The sequence below is a fragment of the Sitodiplosis mosellana genome, unplaced genomic scaffold (assembly GCF_009176505.1).
Source record: "Sitodiplosis mosellana isolate CC-2019 unplaced genomic scaffold, AAFC_SMos_1.0 Smas_scaffold_1, whole genome shotgun sequence".
Classification (NCBI taxonomy): domain Eukaryota; kingdom Metazoa; phylum Arthropoda; class Insecta; order Diptera; family Cecidomyiidae; genus Sitodiplosis; species Sitodiplosis mosellana.
This window is the reverse complement of record NW_022595244.1, coordinates 2806225-2825351: the sequence shown is the minus strand read 5'-3', so window position 1 is coordinate 2825351 and position 19127 is coordinate 2806225. Positions and strand designations below refer to the sequence as shown.

At 36.5% G+C, this 19127-nt stretch overlaps 4 protein-coding genes and 1 long non-coding RNA gene across 6 annotated transcripts; 2 read left to right on the top strand and 3 right to left on the bottom strand.

Moving 5' to 3' along the window:
• Positions 1-170: 170 nt before the first annotated feature.
• On the top strand, positions 171-1154 carry LOC129564675 (39S ribosomal protein L51, mitochondrial). Its single transcript, XM_055438840.1, has 3 exons — positions 171-374; positions 502-724; positions 786-1154. Exons 2-3 carry the CDS (start codon positions 528-530, stop codon positions 1072-1074), a joined length of 486 nt encoding a protein of 161 aa, XP_055294815.1. The 5' UTR covers positions 171-374; positions 502-527; the 3' UTR covers positions 1075-1154.
• Positions 1140-2794, bottom strand: LOC129564671 (mannose-1-phosphate guanyltransferase beta). The gene is made up of 4 exons (XM_055438836.1): positions 2242-2794; positions 1976-2137; positions 1686-1862; positions 1140-1610 (listed from the first exon to the last, which is right to left on the bottom strand). The coding sequence occupies exons 1-4, from the start codon at positions 2792-2794 to the stop codon at positions 1375-1377; spliced, it is 1128 nt and encodes a 375-aa protein (XP_055294811.1). The 3' UTR covers positions 1140-1374.
• An 811-nt stretch (positions 2795-3605) lies between these two features.
• Positions 3606-4898, bottom strand: LOC129564672 (coiled-coil domain-containing protein 130 homolog). The gene has a single exon (XM_055438837.1). The coding sequence runs from the start codon at positions 4896-4898 to the stop codon at positions 3795-3797; it is 1104 nt and encodes a 367-aa protein (XP_055294812.1). The 3' UTR covers positions 3606-3794.
• Positions 4899-7038: 2140 nt separating this feature from the next.
• On the top strand, positions 7039-7722 carry LOC129564682 (uncharacterized). The gene is made up of 3 exons (XR_008687539.1): positions 7039-7155; positions 7228-7473; positions 7541-7722. It is a non-coding gene; the product is annotated as an uncharacterized LOC129564682 (long non-coding RNA).
• Positions 7723-9513: 1791 nt separating this feature from the next.
• LOC129564664 (protein polybromo-1-like) lies at positions 9514-18291 on the bottom strand. 2 transcript variants are annotated; one of them, XM_055438817.1, is made up of 17 exons: positions 17681-18291; positions 17349-17493; positions 16552-17277; positions 16216-16432; positions 15488-16008; positions 15105-15406; positions 14879-15014; positions 14112-14801; positions 13965-14049; positions 13422-13879; positions 13136-13302; positions 12826-12998; positions 12545-12720; positions 10963-11634; positions 10348-10448; positions 10112-10275; positions 9514-10045 (listed from the first exon to the last, which is right to left on the bottom strand). In XM_055438817.1, the coding sequence occupies exons 2-17, from the start codon at positions 17415-17417 to the stop codon at positions 9735-9737; spliced, it is 4968 nt and encodes a 1655-aa protein (XP_055294792.1). In that variant the 5' UTR covers positions 17418-17493; positions 17681-18291; the 3' UTR covers positions 9514-9734. The 2 variants fall into 2 exon arrangements, with proteins under 2 accessions (XP_055294792.1, XP_055294793.1); XM_055438818.1 differs by having other exon boundaries at positions 15488-15990; positions 17681-17839.
• Between the last annotated feature and the right edge of the window lie 836 nt (positions 18292-19127).

Below are 19127 nucleotides of genomic sequence, written 5' to 3'. Positions count from 1 at the left end.
CAAGCCGGATTTTTTTCTACTTTGTTATATTTGATTTTTCATCATTCTTTCCATTTACTTCGTTTTATTCTAGATTGAGAAATGATGAAAAATACCAAGAAAACTCAATGAGAAATTCAGCGCATAATGAAGAAGAACAGAAAGTTCGTATCAAATTGTGCGCTCTCTACACTGTCAACATACTGTGACTGAATGACAAATGTCATTGTCAACAATGCTCTCTCTCTCTCTCTCTTCAATTGCATTGACTTTTGTTGCTCATCAATAAGTATTCGGAGCGTAGTGGTATTCCGATTGTGTATTAAAAGCAAGGAAAATTCCTACAAATTTTTATCACTGATTGAATTCTTTCGGAAAAACCAACAATTACACAGGTGAGTGTCGTTTTATTTAGTAAGAACACAAATGCTATCGTTCAAATGTATGCATTTGACGATGTTTTTATAACATAACCTCAAATTAGTCGTATCAAAATAAATTTTCATAATTTTTTGAATTTAGGTGGTTTGAAACGCGCCTGAATCACAATGTCAATGTTCAGTGGTTTTGTGTCAACCTTGCGGCAATTCGTTGTCAAAACACCACAGATACAGCCAGTTCGATATCGGTATTATGCCGAAAAGAAACCATTTATCCGGCGTTATGGATATGAAGATAATTTGGGTCGCAGTGGCTTATTACCTCACTATGGAGACAAGCGGATTATGTCATTCCCTCAATACAAGTATGCGTTTTTGTTCATTGTGCATTGAATCGTTTCACTTGAACTCTTGTGTACTTTCCAGACCAAAAAATTCATGGAATGAGAAACGATCCTTGTTCGGTCAAAATGACTACATTGATATTTTAGGCAATGACAACTTGCATCCATCTCGCGTTCTGTATAATCTGCCAGCGTGGATCCGTGGTGCCCAAGGCGATGAATACAAGATGCTGTTACGTAAACGACGTGTGTTTAGTCAATCGCTGTTCCCAATTGCTCGGCCGTCCAAGTGGCGAGATCTCAACAAACGCATTAAATACCTGTACAAATTCTTGAATCAAAAGACGAAAACACCAATGGGTAAAGATTAAGCGTTTTGTTGATCAAAAGAAACCGTTTTTTATTAGCATTTTGAAACCAATAAAATCGAAAACTGTTTTCTCGAGCAAAAGAGTAAAGAACTTATTTATTTTCTATTTCTTTGACAAGACTGGTTCAAATTACTGGCTATTCAATCGACAGCTACTCTTACTAGTGTAAAATAAAAATATAAATAGAAAAAATGTAGGAATTTCTTTGTTGACAATTGTATCGAAGAATTGATTATTGTTTTCTTTGTAGATGCGTGTAAATCGTGTATGCTTTCATTTATAGCCTAGAATTACGAATTATTACATAATAATTTGCGGTTCTGGAACACTGGACTGTATGCTTTTATGGGGTAAAACTTGGCCACCATTTATGTAGATTTCGTCTTTGACGATGACATCCTCTCCGAGCACGGTTGTACCTTCCATGCGAACCCATCGACCGACCGTCGATCGCCAACCAACTATACAGCTGTCAAGCCAGGCATGGCTTTTGATTATTGCACCCTCCAGTATTGTGGAACGCTTGATACAGGCGCCTGTCAATGCAATTGATCATTATTAGCATATTTTTCATCGAATCAGACAAAGAGAATTCTTGAGTATTCAATTACCATCTTCAATTACGCAATTTGGTCCGACTGTTACATTTGGTCCGATTTGGCAATTTGCTCCAATTGTCGCCGTTGGATGCACCAGAACATTTCCTACGATCGTTCTCTTTTCGGCAGGACTTTGATACAGCAATGATGAATTCTTTTGGCGTAATGAGTTCAAATACAAACACATTCCTGGAATTGAGAAGCACATACATTATGAAAATGTAACACATGAAACGTGCTTTTAAAATCGAATTCACAATATTCGACAAGAAAACTTGTATTCTCTGAATAAGAATCCATACCAGTTAGAAAATCCTTTGGTTGACCAATATCCATCCAAAAGCCTGACAACTCAAACGCGTACAATTGCTGCTCCTTTGCCATCACTGGGAACACCTCTTTCTCAATTGAGGTCGGTTTGATTTCAATTCTACTCAATACTGACGGATTCAAAATGTACATTCCTGCAAAAAGTGAAGAACAAAAAAATTGAAATGAAACATAAATCTGAATAACTATTTAAAACAAAAAATCGATTAAAATACGAAAACCACAAGAAAAAACCTACCGGCATTGATTTTATTGCTAATAAATTCCTGTGGTTTTTCAACAAAATCACGAATACAACCAGCTTCATCATACAAAACGACACCGTATTTCGATGGTTCTTCGACTTTGGTCACAACAATTGTACCCTCCTGTCCGTGATTCCGATGGAATGCTTCAAGCTCACGAAATGGAAAATCACAAATCACATCCGAATTAAGAACGAAAAATGGTTCATCGCTAGAAGTGAGTAGATCTCGTGCCAGTGCCAATGGGCCGGCCGTTCCAAGTGGCTCCGTTTCATGTGAGAAAATCAATTCAACACCAAGCTTCTGACTTTCTTCTTTCAATTGCTGCTCCATTTGTTCGGCTCGGTATGAAACCGCCAAAATGACCTCTCGCACACCGGCTTCAACAAGTGCTTCGATTTGATGCATCAAAATCGGTTTATTGCTGAACTCCACCAATGGCTTTGGTCTGCTCAATGTTAATGGTCTAAGACGTGTTCCATAGCCGCCAACTAGGATCAGAGCTCGTGTATTCTTTGAAACCAGATTGTTCGTTGTTGCACCCATTGTAATTGATTTTTTTTTCTCGACTTCACTTTACACACACAAAAAAGAACTGTGTCGAATTCAACCAAAATGATTTAACACACTAAATATACAATGTATAAAAAATATAGAACACGGTTCCCACGATATATATTTATAATTCTCGATAGCCTAAATCTGGTTTTGTTTACAATTCATGCAAAAACAATTAATCAGAACGCAATGTTTTTTTTAAACCTTTTTTTTTTTTTTTTGACACGTACACAATTCGATATTTGGTTGATTCTACCGTGTTACCGTCTGACTCACTGAACCATCAACGTAATGAATAAATTTTACAACTAAATTCAAATATATGAAACAAAAAATTACGATAACAGTAAAAAAAGTTAGCCAAAAGTTATCTGCTCGTTTTATGTGTTGTTGTTCATTTTGACGTTGTCGCTATGATAAGAAGCTTTGTTCAGGCGTTTGCCCGCAATGTGAATATAATGGATTTTGATCACCATTTACACGTCACTTGCCCATATAACTTCGTTTTCGGTCTTTGTTTGTTTAGTAAATAACGCTGAATTCGGTGTGTTAAGTACGCAATGTACTTTGCATTTGGTGTCAAGCCGATTGTTATAATATTGGTTTGAGAATATCGACATGTATTTTTTGATTTAGTGTTCAAGCGAAATTCATTCATAAGATTCAAAAGTCGAATTGAAGAGACTTACAGTAATTTAGAATCAGCCTGTCATTGAAGAAAGGAAAAAAGTCGTATAAAAATTGGAATTATGCGGCTTTTCCCTGCATTGATGAACTCTAAGTAATTTAATAAACTACATTTTGTTAGGTAGTTTCCTTGTAGCTCAACTCAGCAACTTTATTTCAGCTTTGTTTACATTTTTCCGTTCAAATGCCCATCATTACTAGAAACTCTCCATAACATCGATGTTGAAAAAAATATTGATGGAAAAAAGGAACAAAAAAAAGTGTCTTCAACATATTTGAATAGTCGAATTTACTTTATTTACTAATTTGCATTATCATTATCGTCAGAACTTGAATCGCTACAGTAATTACGAACTAAAGAGAGTGAGAGTGGAACCTTTGGTGATTTTAATGAATTTTCACTCGTTTGATTTTTGTCTGCAACATCAACCATTTTCTCTTCCATTGAATCTATTGAAATTGATGGATCTTCTTCAGATTTTTCCTCCAGACTTTGCTTTGTAACCGTTTCCGCTGGTTTACTTCTTTTGGTCGAATCTTCGTTGCTTTCATCCGATTTACGTTTGATGCCCAAATCGTTTTTAGTGAGTTTTGTGTTCAACAATCGCTGACTCCTTAAATTGCTAATAGCTTTGATTGCGGGCAACGCTGGTCGATTGATCATTTCTTCTTTCCGATCTTTCTCATTGATCACCCTTTCCGACTGCAATCGCATCATCGCCGCCAGCCGAGTGTCTTGATCATTTTCGGGCAATAGTTCAATATCGAGACTAGACCTTGACAACAATGCTTTATCTTTATCCGCTTCCAGTTTTAACTCCTTTTTCTTATTCCGAAATTCCGCACGAAGCTTTGAATTGGCCATGTAGTCATCGTCCCAAGTGTAATGATTTCTTTCGTAGAGTTTGTATAGAGCGGGTTTGGCATCATCGCATTTCTTTGAATCTGATGCCACATGCTCCAATTTATACATGGGATCGTCGAACAGTCGCCGTTGTGTCTCTTTGGTGTCTGGTACAACTTGGCCATTTTCAGTTGGATCCCAGCGATTCTCTTGTCGTCTCGCTCCCGACACAATTTCATAGTCCAAATTCCCCGGATCCGTTTTGATCACGATGTAATTGTCACACAAATGGCATTTCATTTTGAACTGATAAACTGGTGTCGAATAGTACATGCCAACCTTGGTTTTCTCCGCATTGTATCGAACACCCATTCCAATGTGGTTTTTGCATCCTTCGCACCAGATGTTGTAGGGCATCTCGAAACGAATGATGATGATCCCAAGATGGATCTTCCGGGCACGCTCTCGCAATGCATGTGTGCCAAGAAATTTATTCAAACCTCCAGCTCGCGGATCATAGTCTGGCGGATAATATTTGTTTTGTCCTTTACGTTCACCCATCTTTGCTTCTTGTAATCACCGAACAACGAATAAAATTTACTAATAGATTATGCTTCTGGGGAAATCGAATCTCAATCGAAATGACCCAATGAAATTAACAATAAATTATTACACTATTATTGTAAAACCAATTTTTTTTGTGTGAATTTCACGAGTTTTTCACTTGCTAAGCTAATCACAACATTCAATCGTTGTCAAACGTCAACACATGTCAACATAACATTCGCCAGTTAAGTATGCATTGAGTGCTGCATTTTAAATACACTTGTACTTCAGTGACTTGTCTGAAGAACCAATCTACTAACTGATCTAACAAATTTTAATCATACTTTTTAACTTTGAAATTTTATATGAAACAAATTTTATTATTTCTGAAAATAATTTTCCAACTTGTCTTTCGTTTACCGTACAAACCATTGTTAAATATGTTGTTCGTAACGGACAATTTTGCAAAAAAGAGCAATTTTTATCTGAGGTGCACTCTATTTGCTGCTCGATCGAATTGAATTTTCAAACTTTCTTCTATTTCTGCATTCGTAACAAATTTCAATTATCAGCGCCCCAGGAGCGCTTTATACCGATTCCAACGAAAAAAAATTCCACTTTGATCCACGATGAGCAAGACGACGATGACAATGATAATGATGCACCAAATATATTAGCATGGACAAAACCAAAGCTGCCGTTGGATCAATACATGTTACATAATAAGAATATACGGTTTTTGACGCCAAAGTCCGACCCCGCAATGAATCGCTGTTGCACTTTCTTCATAAGAAATATAAAATGGGAACGAACACGTTTTAAACCTTTCTGAAAACAGATGGGTGATAAGTGCCTTCGGGAAAGAGGCAGGTGATATCTTACAGCCAAGAGTTGAGCATTTTGTGAAAACGAAATATGGTGAAAAATGTCCTTAACAAGCGAATGGGCTTTTGCGGGGTAGCTCTTCAACAAATTGAAGAATTAAAAATTCCTTTTGGACAAACAGAACAGCTGTGGAAAATGGAACAAATCTCAAAGACGATAATAATTTCACATTTTTCTGTCGAAATGTGAATGAGTCAGTAGTTTTAGTTTTGAAATTGATTGAATTTCAACCCCTTATTAACGAATCGGATTTTCCATACATAAAGATGAATTTTTCGAGCACATGCCAAATAATGGGTTAATATAACTTATGTATTAATTGAGGTAAAATAAACGAATTTAGTCGGGTTCATCATAAACGAGGGTAAGTAACAAAAATAGTTGATTCACAATCGTTATTCGTTTATTGCGCTTATCTATCCAAAAAGGATGGCCATGAAAAATGTATAATACCATTGAATCGTTTTTAAATACGTGTCCATCAGTTTCTTCATGTATTTTAAGAACAAGCAGTGGATAAAATAGAACAGTCGCTTGATCCTACTGCCAGTTCAATAGTACCAGTCTTGATGCAAATTACAAGCTGGTATCACCTGTGATTCCGTACCATAGGTAAGATGTTTTCTTAAGTGAATAATTTGGTAGAAAAAAATAATCCTTTAAAAAAAAAACTCATGATTGATAAACTTGATAATAATTTTAAACTTTCAAATGAATTCAAACATTATTCCAATAGCATAATAATTTTTGTGAATGAATATTCTGAACAGCCGATTTGAAAACAACTGAAAAATTTCGCACAAGAAAATGAGCCCATTGGCAACCGCAAAATTAGCGCTGACTTGGCTTTGCCTTTATCCTCCCGATGCAAGTACCAGTGTTCGTAGGAAAAGGGCATTCGTGGCATTTACTACCCTCATAATCACGGTTCAAGCGATTGGAATCACTGCGGGCATTGTGTTTGTCGCTAAAAAATTTTCAACTGAATTGGAAAAATCCTTGTTTGAATCGTTCATAATTTTAGGCCACGCTTGCACGGTATACATGGCCCTCGTTGCTTTTCTCCTGCGAGAACAAATTCCAAAAATTTTTACGGATTTGTCGGACATTTACAAAGAATGTAAGATTTCATTTCAAATGAATTGATTAACACAAAATATCTCTTAAGCAAATATATTCTCACTTCAGATGTGAATGACGACTCGTTTCGGTTCTTGGTTCAAGCAAATGACAAAAGCGAATGGACGTGGAAGTTTTACTTCAAGTACGTGTTTAACATTTCCTGTGTCGGTAGCTACATATTTGCCAGCGTGACCTCGGTTCTTTTGTGCTTCTACAAATATGGGAAATTCGAACATGAGCAATTGTATGTGCCGTACAGTTTAATGTAAGCTATGGCTCCCTATACTTCATAAAGTTCGGTACGATCGGTATATTACAATGAATATGTACCTTACAGTTTACCTTGGAATCAGACGACGCCCATTGGATACTTCGGAGAAATCGGGTTGAGCATTTGTTTCGCTGGTTGTTATTTTTTCATGAACGGAGTCGTTTTCTTGTTGTTCATTTCATTTTGTTTGCATCATCAAGCCTTCTACCGAATGTTGAAAAATTCATTGAAAATATTCGATTATCCGGACAAACATCGTGATGATAAACAATTGTTGTGTAAACTGATTCGGTCTCATATTTCGGTTAGAAAGTACGTATTACCATTTTGCTATTCTCTTATCGCCCCATGCAATGTTAATGATGAACCCCTTTTTCAGCTGGTTTTCACTTTCGGCTGAAATTTATCAACTTTTTCTTTTTGTTGAGATCGTTTGCAACATGCTGTTATTGTCTATTTCTCTTCTTACCTTGGATCAAGTAATTTTCTTTTAACTTCAAGATATTTCCATTTGTGATGAATGAACCAACGTTCGATTTTATTTGAATAATAATATTTCAATTGATTTCCAGCAATTGCGCAGTATTGACTTTGGCTTCTTCATTTATCTGCTTGCGCTTTTAGTTGGTCTATCCAATTTGTTCCTCTACTGTTTCTTTGGGAAAATCACTACATACAGTTTTGAAAAGATGTTTCGCTGTCTCTATGAATTCAACTGGATGGAAATACCAATCGATTTACAAAAGTATGTGATCGTTATGCAATTGAATGCACAGAAACCTATATTTTATCACGGATTTGGTCTTGTCACATTGAATTTGGAGACATTTACCAAAGTGAGTTAGATTTTATCAGTTGATTGACATTCAAACAATAGCCAATGAACCGAATTTATCACTTACAGGTTATCAAGGCCGCTTTCACGTACTACATGGTTTTTAAAACCGTTACCAAATGAACTAAAATGCATGGAAATTATATGTTGAGTCACATTTTCTTGAAAATAGAAATCTTAGAAACTAATTTTTATGTCACATTCTTATCTAACAAGCACAAAATTTGATTATGGAATAACCGAGTAATATCCAGGTAATAATTTCAACAATTCTAGTGTTAATGTTGGTTTAAATCACAAAATAACATCACTATCCACAATTCAATTTAAAAAAAAAAGAAGAAAACATTTGTTCAACAAGCACATTTAAACTTTTATGACACATTTTCAAATATATACCATGAATATTAGGATCACAAAATTATATTGTTATATCAATAGAATAAGAAATACCGTGACCGAAAAATGAAGTGCATTGGTAGTGGTTTTCAGTACTTTCAGTGCCCAATGTAGTAGTATATGAAAGCACTGAAAATGGCATTATCTTTTGAGGAGAAAAATGAATGGATCTGTCAAAACAAATTTCAATTGTCAAAAATTCCGATCTATTTTGATACTGAAAAACACTGAAAAGTACTGAAAATATTTTTCATTTCTTTTCAGTTGTTTTCAGTGGATTTCAGTGCTTTCAAACTGAAAGTTTCAATCTTTTCAGTAGTGATTTGCCCCTTGGTGAGTTCGCTTGCGAAAGGAATTTAAGTCGATTTAAACATATTTTTTCTTTACAAACTACTCGAAACTACTTCGAATTAAATACGATTCACGTTCTTCGATAACATTCAAATCGTGCATTAGAGTATTATTGCAGTACTGTTTGAAACATAAAATGATACCATTGTCAACAATAACACAAGTGCTAACGTGGATTTGTCTCTATCCTCCTGATGTGGCCACTAGCATTCAGAAGAGAAGGGCATGCATGGCATTTACGTTCATGATAGTTGCCATTTATAATTGGAATTAGTGCGTTAATCGTGTATGTGTTAAAGTTCATTTCAATCGATATGGAAATTTCATTATTTGGGTCTCCCATGAACCATTCAACCCTTTTGTACATGACGTTGGGTTTTTCGTTTGAATTCAGATGAAGATGTGGCAGTTGTTTCTCAAATGGATATTCAACTCTTTTTGCATTAGCAATTTGTTGGCAAGTGTGGTCTCGGTTCTTATCTGCATCCGCAAATATGGACGGCTTCAATTGGAGCATTTATATCTCCCATATAGTTTAGTGTGAGCCTAATTAATCTTTTTGATTCTTTACTTTGTAATTGTCACCTTACAAAATCGTGGAAAATACTAATATATTTCATAAACTCACCAAACGTCTACATTATGATTAATATTTCAAGCCATGGTATCGTAGATTGTATTTGAGTTCAAAGATTCCTTCGAAATCATTTATCCAATGTATCGTTGTATTTTATTCAATTGTATGGTAATAAAAAATTCACATTCCATTGATTGTTGTGACAAGGCTTTATTTTATTGAATATTCTTTCCTACAAAATTGTCAACAAAAAAGATTCAAAAAAATTGAGAAAAAATGTGTGGTTCAGGACGAACCATTGAACAGTTTGATACTACTAACGTAGTAATTCGTAAAAATGTGTAAAAATGGTGAAAAAAAATATGTCAAAGCATTTGAAAAGAATTAAATGTGGAAAAGAAATCAAATGATCTAATAGTTCGATGGATCGATTATTGTCACAATATCCTTCATCATGTAGCTTCGTAGCTTCCATAGTTCATCAATGGCATCAGCGGATTTTTCCGGTGATTTTGGTCCAAGCCAGTGCATTGGCAATTTGGATGGATCGACTGCTGGTGTTGTTTCGCGTGTGGCCTTCAGTGTTTTTTCCCATGGCGTGATGAAACGCGTTTCACTTTGTAGGCTTTCAATATACTTGATATAGGCTTCTGAATGTAAAACACGTTGGGGTCTTGGCGGAACAGTCACGAACAGAGGTTCAGCGGCGGGTGCTGATAAAACTGAACGAAAAAAAGGAAAACCAAATTAATATCTTTTAAGATAGAGGCAGTTGATGGTAATCATACTTTGAACGGTTTGAACTTGTTGTTGTTGTTGTTGCTGCTGCTGCTGCTGTTGAACTGGCGAAGCAAGGGCTGAGTTGTTTGTAGCTGGCGAAGGAATTGAATTTGAGACGGTTGGCGTCTGAGGAGCAGAAGCTGGCTGATTCTTCTTCGATGGAACGAAATTCCTGCAAATGAGAACCGAAGTTAAATAAAATATATCGAAAACGCAGAAAAAAATCCTTCATTCAAATACATACTTGCTTCTGTCGTGTGGCATCACAATTCGGCCACATTTGATGATGTGCACTTCGCGGACGTGCTTGAGCAAACGCTGCAAATGCGTGAATGGGATGATATTCTTCAGAAAGGAATTGAAATTTTGAACAAAAATATGAATGAAAATTTGAAATTGATGTATAAAATGATGAAAAAATAAAAAAGAAATCAATTTTATTAAGAAAACTTACTCTTCTTATAACAAAACTCAATAAAATCTTAGATTTAGCAAAACATAAAAAAAATTAAGCCAAAATAAATGACATAAAAAATGAACTAAATTAAATGTGCTGATAAACTTCCTGAGCTTATTATATACTTCTTTTCGAGGACAGATTATCTGTTTCTGTGCCAATGTAGTTGTAAATGTTGTTCTATATTCTTCTTCTTAATTTTTTTTCCTATTGTAATCATTTTGTTTGCATATGTGTGATTGTGGAGAACAGAAGTTGAAATGCCAGGTAAAAAAATTGTTGTGACAATTTTGAACCAAAAGTATGTGTGTGTTTTTTTATAAAATAAATTCCAAAATCTCCCAAATTTGGTTTTTTGTTCTTGGAAGCGATGCTATTTAAAATACCAAATTCAATTTTTACCTTCTTGATTTTACGGATGCAATTACGCCACATGCAAGTGTAGTCGATTTCGCCAGTTTTTGATCGTGGTGGCTCTTTGTAATACGTGCTCACATGGCCGTGCCCTTCGGAGATGCAATGTTCAACACAATCGATTGGATCTTCGAATTGATAGTCGCAAGTGTCCCAGCAACATTCAAACACTTGATTTGGCACCGGATCAGCAGTTAAGAATGATTGGAACGTTTGTGGCTGCGGAACTGGGCTCGAGCAACCGTGCTCTTCGGCGTATCTAGCAGCACTCTCTTCGTTCGATCGAGATGCCTTCTCTTCCCAATATTGCTTCTCTTGTGCCGTCATATTTCGCCATTCATTTCCAACCATACGCGAAATGTCACCGAATGAACAATCCGGATTATTTGCCGCACGATCTTTGCGCACTTCACTCGAATAAACGATGTAACCAGTCACAAGCTTTCCTTTGTATTTTGGTTTTTTCGTCGATACCGGTGTGCTTAGGTTTGTGGTCACCGACGACGTAATTACTGGTGCCACTTCGGCACTCGTTGACGGCAGATCAGGCACATCAATTGAATCTTCATTCAGTCCAAGCACATCCGTATTCTCCGTCTTCACATCTGGATCATTGTTCACTTTGACCTGCTCCAAAGCAGCTATTTCGGTTGCACTCACCTATGAAATCATGATTTATGAGTAATTTATTGAATGACGAAGTGAGTTTACAGTCATGGACAAAATTGAGCGTACGCCTATAAATTTTGTGTTTTATTTTTTCCAGTAACTTTTCATTTCAAATGTAATATATCAATGGGAAGTACATGAAAAATGAATAACATTGGCAATTTTGAACATCAAAATTGGCCGGCCAATAGGCGGCTTATGGCCCTCGGTAAAAACGGCCAAAAATTCAAGCCGTTCGATTTAAAAAGTTTAAATGCAGTTTCGAAGGCCTTCAGGAGCAGATGCTTTTAAACGCTGAAAACTTTCTGATTGGTTTCAATTTGGCCAAGTTATGGCCGTTGGAAAAATGGCCGATTTTTTTCGAAAAATTAAACCAAGCGTTTGATTGCGAAATGTCATATGTCGTTGGAAAGCCCATTTAATGAAGATAATTTTAATAGTATAAAACATAGAAATCGGTTACAATTTAACCAAGTTATAGGCGTACGAAAATTTTCGTCAAAATTTTTTTGGGTTTTCCAACGGCCATAACTTGCCCAAATTGAAGCCGATCCGAAAGTTTTCAGCGTTCAAAAGTATCTGCTCCTGAAGGCCTTCAAAACTGCATTTAAACTTTTCAAATCGAACGGCTTGAATTTTTGGCCGTTTTTACCGAGAGCCATAAGCCGCCTATTGGCCGGCCAATTTAGATGTTCAAAATTGCCAATGTTATTCATTTTTCATGTACTTCCCATTGATATATTACATTTGAAATGAAAAGTTACTGGAAAAAATAAAACACAAAATTTATAGGCGTACGCTCAATTTTGTCCATGACTGTATGTTTAGTGATGATTCTTTTTAAAATCATTCAGAGAATCAGCTTATGAGCTGACACGCTTTCATTCATTAATGAACTTACCTTGATTGGTGTGATCTTGTTTTTGAAATGATACATTTCGTCCGGTGTGACGAGTTGGCTGTGTGTGAATTTTCGTAGACCTTGGCCTTGCACATTTTTTCGGATTTGCTTCTTACCTTCGTCGTAAGTTGATTCGCACACATAAACGTCACTCTCTGGGATTTCCGTCGGACGTACTGTTTACCAATAAAAAATAAGGTATTTTTAATCATTCAGTCGATTGTTTGATGCGTTTGATTTTAGTTTACATTTAGATGTTAGCTTAGATCTCCTTTACTCACCTGAAATATACTCATTGTATTCCAAAACGGAGCAGCGACCAACAACGGCAATTGTCGGACTGATGTCTTGCGTTGTAGAAAGCATCAATTCTTGACGATAGAAGAATCGATTTGCTGTTCCGGGTATTTCTGGCGGCAAAAACAGCCATGGCCCTTTGATGTATGACTTTCCACTGGAAATTAAGGTGAAACCAGATTTGAGTTTTGGAAAAAATGAAATTTTGTGAAAAAATATGAATTTTTTCATTCATGATTTTTTCATTAAAAATAAATCCAATTTTCATTACAATAAAGTTTTTAAAAAACTTACTCTTTTGTATCCCAAATGCTCTGAACTTGGGCGATCGATTGTTTTCCCGTATCGGTTGCAACATATACAAAGTCACCACTTTTGATTACGCCATTTCCAACGATGTTGTACTGTTCGTAATAGTTGTTGCCATCATCTGATGAGGCAGGTGATAGGGCCAAAACATTCTGTGGAAATTAAATGGAATTACAAAATGATTGATTTGCTCAAAATGAATTTGGTAAGAATTTCTTATTCGAGTCCTTATTTTATCTTGCAGAAGAATGTAAACAAAAAAGTTCATTACCGGTTTATCTTTTTCAACGAGTGCCTCCTGCAGTTGCAATTCGGCCAATTCGCCCTTGTGCTTTTCAACGCGTTCCTTAAACACGGACATGACTCGTTTCGGTTCGAGCGGAGTTTCACGTGTGACCAATGGTGTGTTGTTCATGAATGGCCAATTCTTAATCTTTTTGAATGCTCGCAATTTGGTGGAGTAACGAGATTCACACACAAAAATATCCTTATCTGTATATCCATCGGGCTTTAGCTTGAAATAATCTTTGGCACTCATGACAAAGCATTTATTTCCCAGACGATTCAACGGCATTGCCTCATGCTGATCGCTTTTGAATAGTTCTTGTTCGAGGAATTTGCGACTAGTCACATGAAACGTTTCGAATGGTCGAAGGAAAACGTTGCCGTACATCATTTGAATACCTTCTTGGTTGGTCCACAATCGTTCGATGTAGAGTACACCAGGAACTGAAATGATGAAGTTCCGATTAGTATTAAGAAAAAGGTCAAATTTGACGGTGAAAACCGAAAAGGTGGAAGAGTAAAAACTTACGTTTATTCTCCGGAACATCGTAGTATGCAAAATCTCCTGGCGAGTAGACTTTTTGATCATGGGTCATGCTTTCACCGTGCATTGACTGTAAAAACAAAAAAAAAAGTTTTAAAAAATCGTCTTCATTTATGTATTTTTACCGTTTACCATATCATTTTCCGTTTCTTGTTCTTGTTCCTCTTGCAAAAGTTTGGTTTGTCTTATCGCCTCGACCGATGCACTCAAATGCATGGCAGTGTAGCTGAGAGCTGGTGATGTGAGTAAATCCTTGCACACTTCATCACGTTTCCGAATGAAAAATGATTGTAGCTCAATGGAATCTTCGAAGATTTGCGAATCAGTACGCGATAATCGGCGAGCCCGATCCAAACAGGTGAACACATCTTCTTGGAATGTATCCAATCGTTTGTACAATCCTTTATCCAAACGACGCTTAATCAAATCCAACGAAATTGCACGCGTTTTTCCGCCATCGACTTCATCGTATTCGGGCAGTTCGGCGAGTGAATCGGAGAAGCAACGACCTTCTTCATCTTGATGATTATAAAATGTGGTGAACAACGACAAAAGCAACTCTTGGATAGCCTGTTGCACATCTGGCACCGAATCATCGCCGTCCCGCAACTGCTGCTTCGTTTGAATACAAATTTGTTGCAAAAGCAAGGCATCCTTGTAGATTTGCGAATCGGGCTCGTTGTATTTGCACGCATTCTCGAACATCAACATAAAATCAGCCGCTATCTCGTCGATGTTGTCGTAGAATTGTTGCCTGAGCTTATGAGCGATTTTCTCCATGTCAACCGGATTTTTGATGATGTCATAGTAATCAGGATAATCCTGAATTTTGAAAGGAAGCAAGGGAAGTTGGACCAATAACACAGAAGCTCCAAACAAAATTTCATTTAAAAACTTACGCTTTTCGATGGCAATTTCATGAATATCAATGCCAACTGTCGATTTGCCTTCGGTTCACGATAATCCCGAATTGCATCGTACAATTGTCGCAGTTTTTCGTCCATTGGCGATATTTGCTTGCGACCGCCCTTGATTCTGTTCATAGGAATATTTCATTGAATTTTTATTAACAATTTTTTAGATTCTTGACTCATTTTTTTCGGCATAAAAGCCAAATCCACTTACATTTTCGGTATTAGCCGACGATCATTGATTCCAGAGAATTCTTTGAGCTTTTCATTGAGCGCTCGCTCCAAAATATTCGCATCTTCATAGATTTGCGATCCTTCCTCGTTGTATTTGCGACAGTTGGCGAACATTAGGCGAAAATCACCGACCACATCATCCAGAGTGCCATATTTATCGGCTTCAATGTTGTATCGAATGGTCATCATATCGATTGGATGTTGAATAATGTCATAGTAATCGGGATACTGTCTCTTTGATGGCTTTTCCATGAACAGAGTCATTGGTCGTCTTCCGTCAAGCTATGGAATTCAAAATGATTCGATTTAAAAAAATTACACATCAAAAACGCGAACAGAGCTTTAAACAAACAACCAACTTACCGTATATTCGGACAAGAATTTCTGCAAATTGAGCAGTTTTTTCTTGAGCATCGGATTGTTTGGGAATTTACACTTTGGACTGTTGCCCGTGTTGATATTCGGTGAACTTGTGGAAACATTTATCGATGAGGTGGCTGGCGATGTTGACGTGACCTTTGGTTTTGGTTTCTTCTTGGTAACAGATTGAGTTGACGAGTTTGTGGTCGATTCTTCTTCGTCGTCATCGCTGTCCTCGTCGCCTGACACATCCACCAGTTTCTGATTAAGAATTTTCAGCATTTTCACCGCATCACGGTGCACCTTATGCGTGACGGGGAACGCTTTCTTAGCATTATCAATCATCAAATACAAATCGGCCGTTAGATCAGTGATATTCGCGTATTCAGCCTTTTTCAATTTGTTTCGAATTTGCGCCATGGAAATCGGTTTGGTGATGGTGAAATAGTATTCCGGGTGGAATCGTCGATTTGGCAATTTCCACAGCGATTCGCCGAGCGGTGCTCCTGAGGCATTAGGATGATCTGTCATCAGTTTTTATTTTATTTAAACAAACGCGAAAGAAAACACACAAAAATAACGAAACATAAGGAATATGGAAATGAACAAAAAAACAGTTAAGTCAGCAAGCGGTTAGTTGGACGTATGAGTTTGTTAATATATGGCTCTACCATTTTTTTTAAAATTCCCTCAAGGTTAGTCACATGGGTTAGCACGATTTCTTTACATACCTGATGCATTGGGTGCATTGTAGAGTTGATCGAAGAGTTGCCAGAGTGGGCCATCGCCTTCGGTTTCCATGTTATCGTCATTCTCATCTTCAGAGTCTTCAACCGGTTCCTTCAGGGCAGCAACCATTGCGCTCAGACTCTGGCCACGTTTTCGTGTTTTACTCTCACGTGGCTTGCACTTTCCCGACTCAATGTCAGCGCGCTTTGCTATGAAAATCTACAAAAACACGGCTTTGTTAATAAAAACCATAAATCTATCAAACCAGCTCACAAATTGTTGGTTCTAACTGAATTTGAGTTCGAAATTCCATTCAAATTCGAGAAGAAATCAATTACCTTCTTCAATGTTTTTGCATCTTTATAGATCTGTGAACCGGGTTCATTGAATATGCATGCATTCTTTGTCATTTGCAGCAAATCCTTCTCCATATCGGCCAGTGTAATGTAGGCGTTGGTTTGAATTTTCGTTGCAATGAATTTCAAATCGATTGGATGCTCAATGATGTCATAGTAATCAGGATATTCACGTTTCGAAGGCAACAATTGGAACATCAAATTCAATGGGCGGCTGTTGTCGTCGGTTGCCGTCATAACCGACGCAAATAGTTCTTCATAATTTTCAATATCATCATCGGCTGCCTTTGAGGATGTTTCCGATGCATCGTCGTTGTCGAGTGCCGACTTTCTTGGCCGTCCGATCTTCTTCACCTTGCTGTTTGGCTCATCGTCGCCAACATTCGACTCGATCAATTTAACCTTATTCTGTTGATATGTGTCCCAAAGTAAGCACGCGTCTTGATATTCACTGGAGTCAGGTTTGTAAAATGCTTTCGAATTATTCACCAACAACTCCAAGTCGGTGGTTAGCTCTTCGACATCCTCATAATTTTCGGTTTTTAGTTTTTGTTGAACTCGCAACAAATCAATTGGATTGTCAACTACATCATAGTATGATGGCTCTTGGCGCCGTTTTGGTGCACGTACAAATGTGTCACAAAGCATTGTTCCGTCCGATTTTTTCACGGCTCTCAACGAATCGTAAAGCTGTTGACACATTTCCATCTGTTTAACAATGACCAAAAGAATTTTAACTGTCATTGATTTTTACTTTGATTTGACCAATGAGTACATACCGGGTCAAGACGCTTTCGCTTACGCGTCGATACCGTTGTCGGTGACTGTTCGGCTATGCTTTCCTCCATTGTATTTTTCAGGCAACCACTAGAAATTGTTCGTCACTTTCTGAGGATGAAGTATCCAATCGAAATGGATGAATAACTGAAATTTTAAAGAAAAATATGTAGGTCGGCATTTACAAAGAGAAAAAATGGTGTTCCAATCAATGAAAAAAACACATTTGATAATTTTTGTTGTCAAAATGTATTTCACAATGATTTTATTGCAAAGAATCCAATTTCAAATTGTTGACGCAAAAATACGTCGAAAATTTTGTTGAAAAACTCACCAAAACCCCAATGGATTTGATTGCAGCACTTAATTTACACGGAATTTAATGTTTTGAGACGCTCACAAATAATGACGGTGTTTCATTTGACTGAATCGATATGAGTTGCAGGAGGCGTCGTTTGCTGTTGAACTGTCAAACGCTGCGTGACACGAGCACATAACCTCAAACTTCACCATTCAACTCACGCAATGACAGTTCGAACTGGAATAACTTTACACCGTAGCGCAGTGAAGGCAGATGTATAGAACCGGTTCTGCATTAATTAGCATAAACCTTGCGATAGAAACAAATCATGCTATTGCTCTTGCAATTATTACCATATAATGTTCGTTATTTTCTATTCCATTCATTTTCAACTGGTTTAATCGCACCGTTAAAACTCGATTTTTTCTTCTAATCAAATAAAATTGATAAAGATAATGTTTTTAGTCATTGATAGTTCAAACCAGTATTCGCCGTTATGGTGTCCATGTATTCTTTAGCCATTTTCCAAATTGAATGAAGTAGAGACGGTGTGGAACAACCTTTCAGCCACTATCTTACCTCGTTCCATTCAAATTCGCCAATTACGCTGATTAACTGAATATGTTAAAACCGCGAAGCAGATGCACCTGTAGACGGCTATGGAAAGAAAGGAAATGAAAACTGCACACGCACACACCATGTACAGATGTTCATTCATATTTTCTTTGTATTTGTTTCATCCGTATAATATCTCACTTACGAAATATAATATATATGAAAACACATTCAACTGTTTTCTTTCATATTTTTTTTTCACTTAACTTGTAGGTGTTTTTTGTTTTAAACTTACATATGAAATATGCTCCTCAATATAGAACCATCTTTTTTTATTCTTCTTTATCATTTCTTTTATTTATATACAGAAAACATTTAAATTTGTCTCCAAAAAACGAAAAAAAAAATTCATCTTCAACGATATTCAATTGTCTCTCATTTGTTGTTGTCATTTAAGTTCCAAACGGTGTAATATCCTTAACAAGTATGCATTCAAATTTAAAAAAAAATTTAACATATTTTCTTCAATTTTTGTTTGTTCAACTTAACAGAAACGATCGCAATGTTTACCAATTTTTTTTTGTCGATTGTTTTTTTTCTTTCATTTTATTTATCTCGAATAGTTTTTTTTCTTTCTTAGAAATAACTTAACGAATAAAGATGGAAATTAAAAAAAAGTGTTCACTGTGTGTGTGTTTGTGTGAGTGTGTTGTTTGTTGCAAAAAGGGACAATTGATTTGAATGTACAAGCTGCCATCACTGAAACTAAACTTTGCATTGCGCTGCCTCCTTATTGAAAACGCGGGAACGAGATTTCTTTCATATTTTTCATTTTCATTTTCTTCTCTCTCTTCACAAGATACCTGATTTGTCTGTTTGTAAATCATTATAAAAGTCATTCATCTTTTATTTTCTATTTTTATAT

What these genes read in the sequence shown, in the direction of transcription:
- LOC129564664 (XM_055438817.1), bottom strand. Translation starts at nt 17,417, where the DNA reads ATGGAGGAAAGCATAGCCGAACAGTCACCGACAACGGTATCGACGCGT. An exon ending in AATTCTTGTCCGAATATACG is followed by an intron (nt 15,407 to 15,487) that starts GTAAGTTGGTTG and finishes TGAATTCCATAG; the next exon opens with CTTGACGGAAGACGACCAAT. An exon ending in ATACAATGAGTATATTTCAG is followed by an intron (nt 12,721 to 12,825) that starts GTGAGTAAAGGA and finishes ATTGGTAAACAG; the next exon opens with TACGTCCGACGGAAATCCCA.
- LOC129564671 (XM_055438836.1), bottom strand. Translation starts at nt 2,794, where the DNA reads ATGGGTGCAACAACGAACAATCTGGTTTCAAAGAATACACGAGCTCTG. An exon ending in TAGCAATAAAATCAATGCCG is followed by an intron (nt 2,138 to 2,241) that starts GTAGGTTTTTTC and finishes CACTTTTTGCAG; the next exon opens with GAATGTACATTTTGAATCCG. An exon ending in ACCAAAGGATTTTCTAACTG is followed by an intron (nt 1,863 to 1,975) that starts GTATGGATTCTT and finishes TCTCAATTCCAG; the next exon opens with GAATGTGTTTGTATTTGAAC.
- LOC129564675 (XM_055438840.1), top strand. Translation starts at nt 528, where the DNA reads ATGTCAATGTTCAGTGGTTTTGTGTCAACCTTGCGGCAATTCGTTGTC. An exon ending in ATGTCATTCCCTCAATACAA is followed by an intron (nt 725 to 785) that starts GTATGCGTTTTT and finishes TGTACTTTCCAG; the next exon opens with ACCAAAAAATTCATGGAATG.
- LOC129564672 (XM_055438837.1), bottom strand. Translation starts at nt 4,898, where the DNA reads ATGGGTGAACGTAAAGGACAAAACAAATATTATCCGCCAGACTATGAT.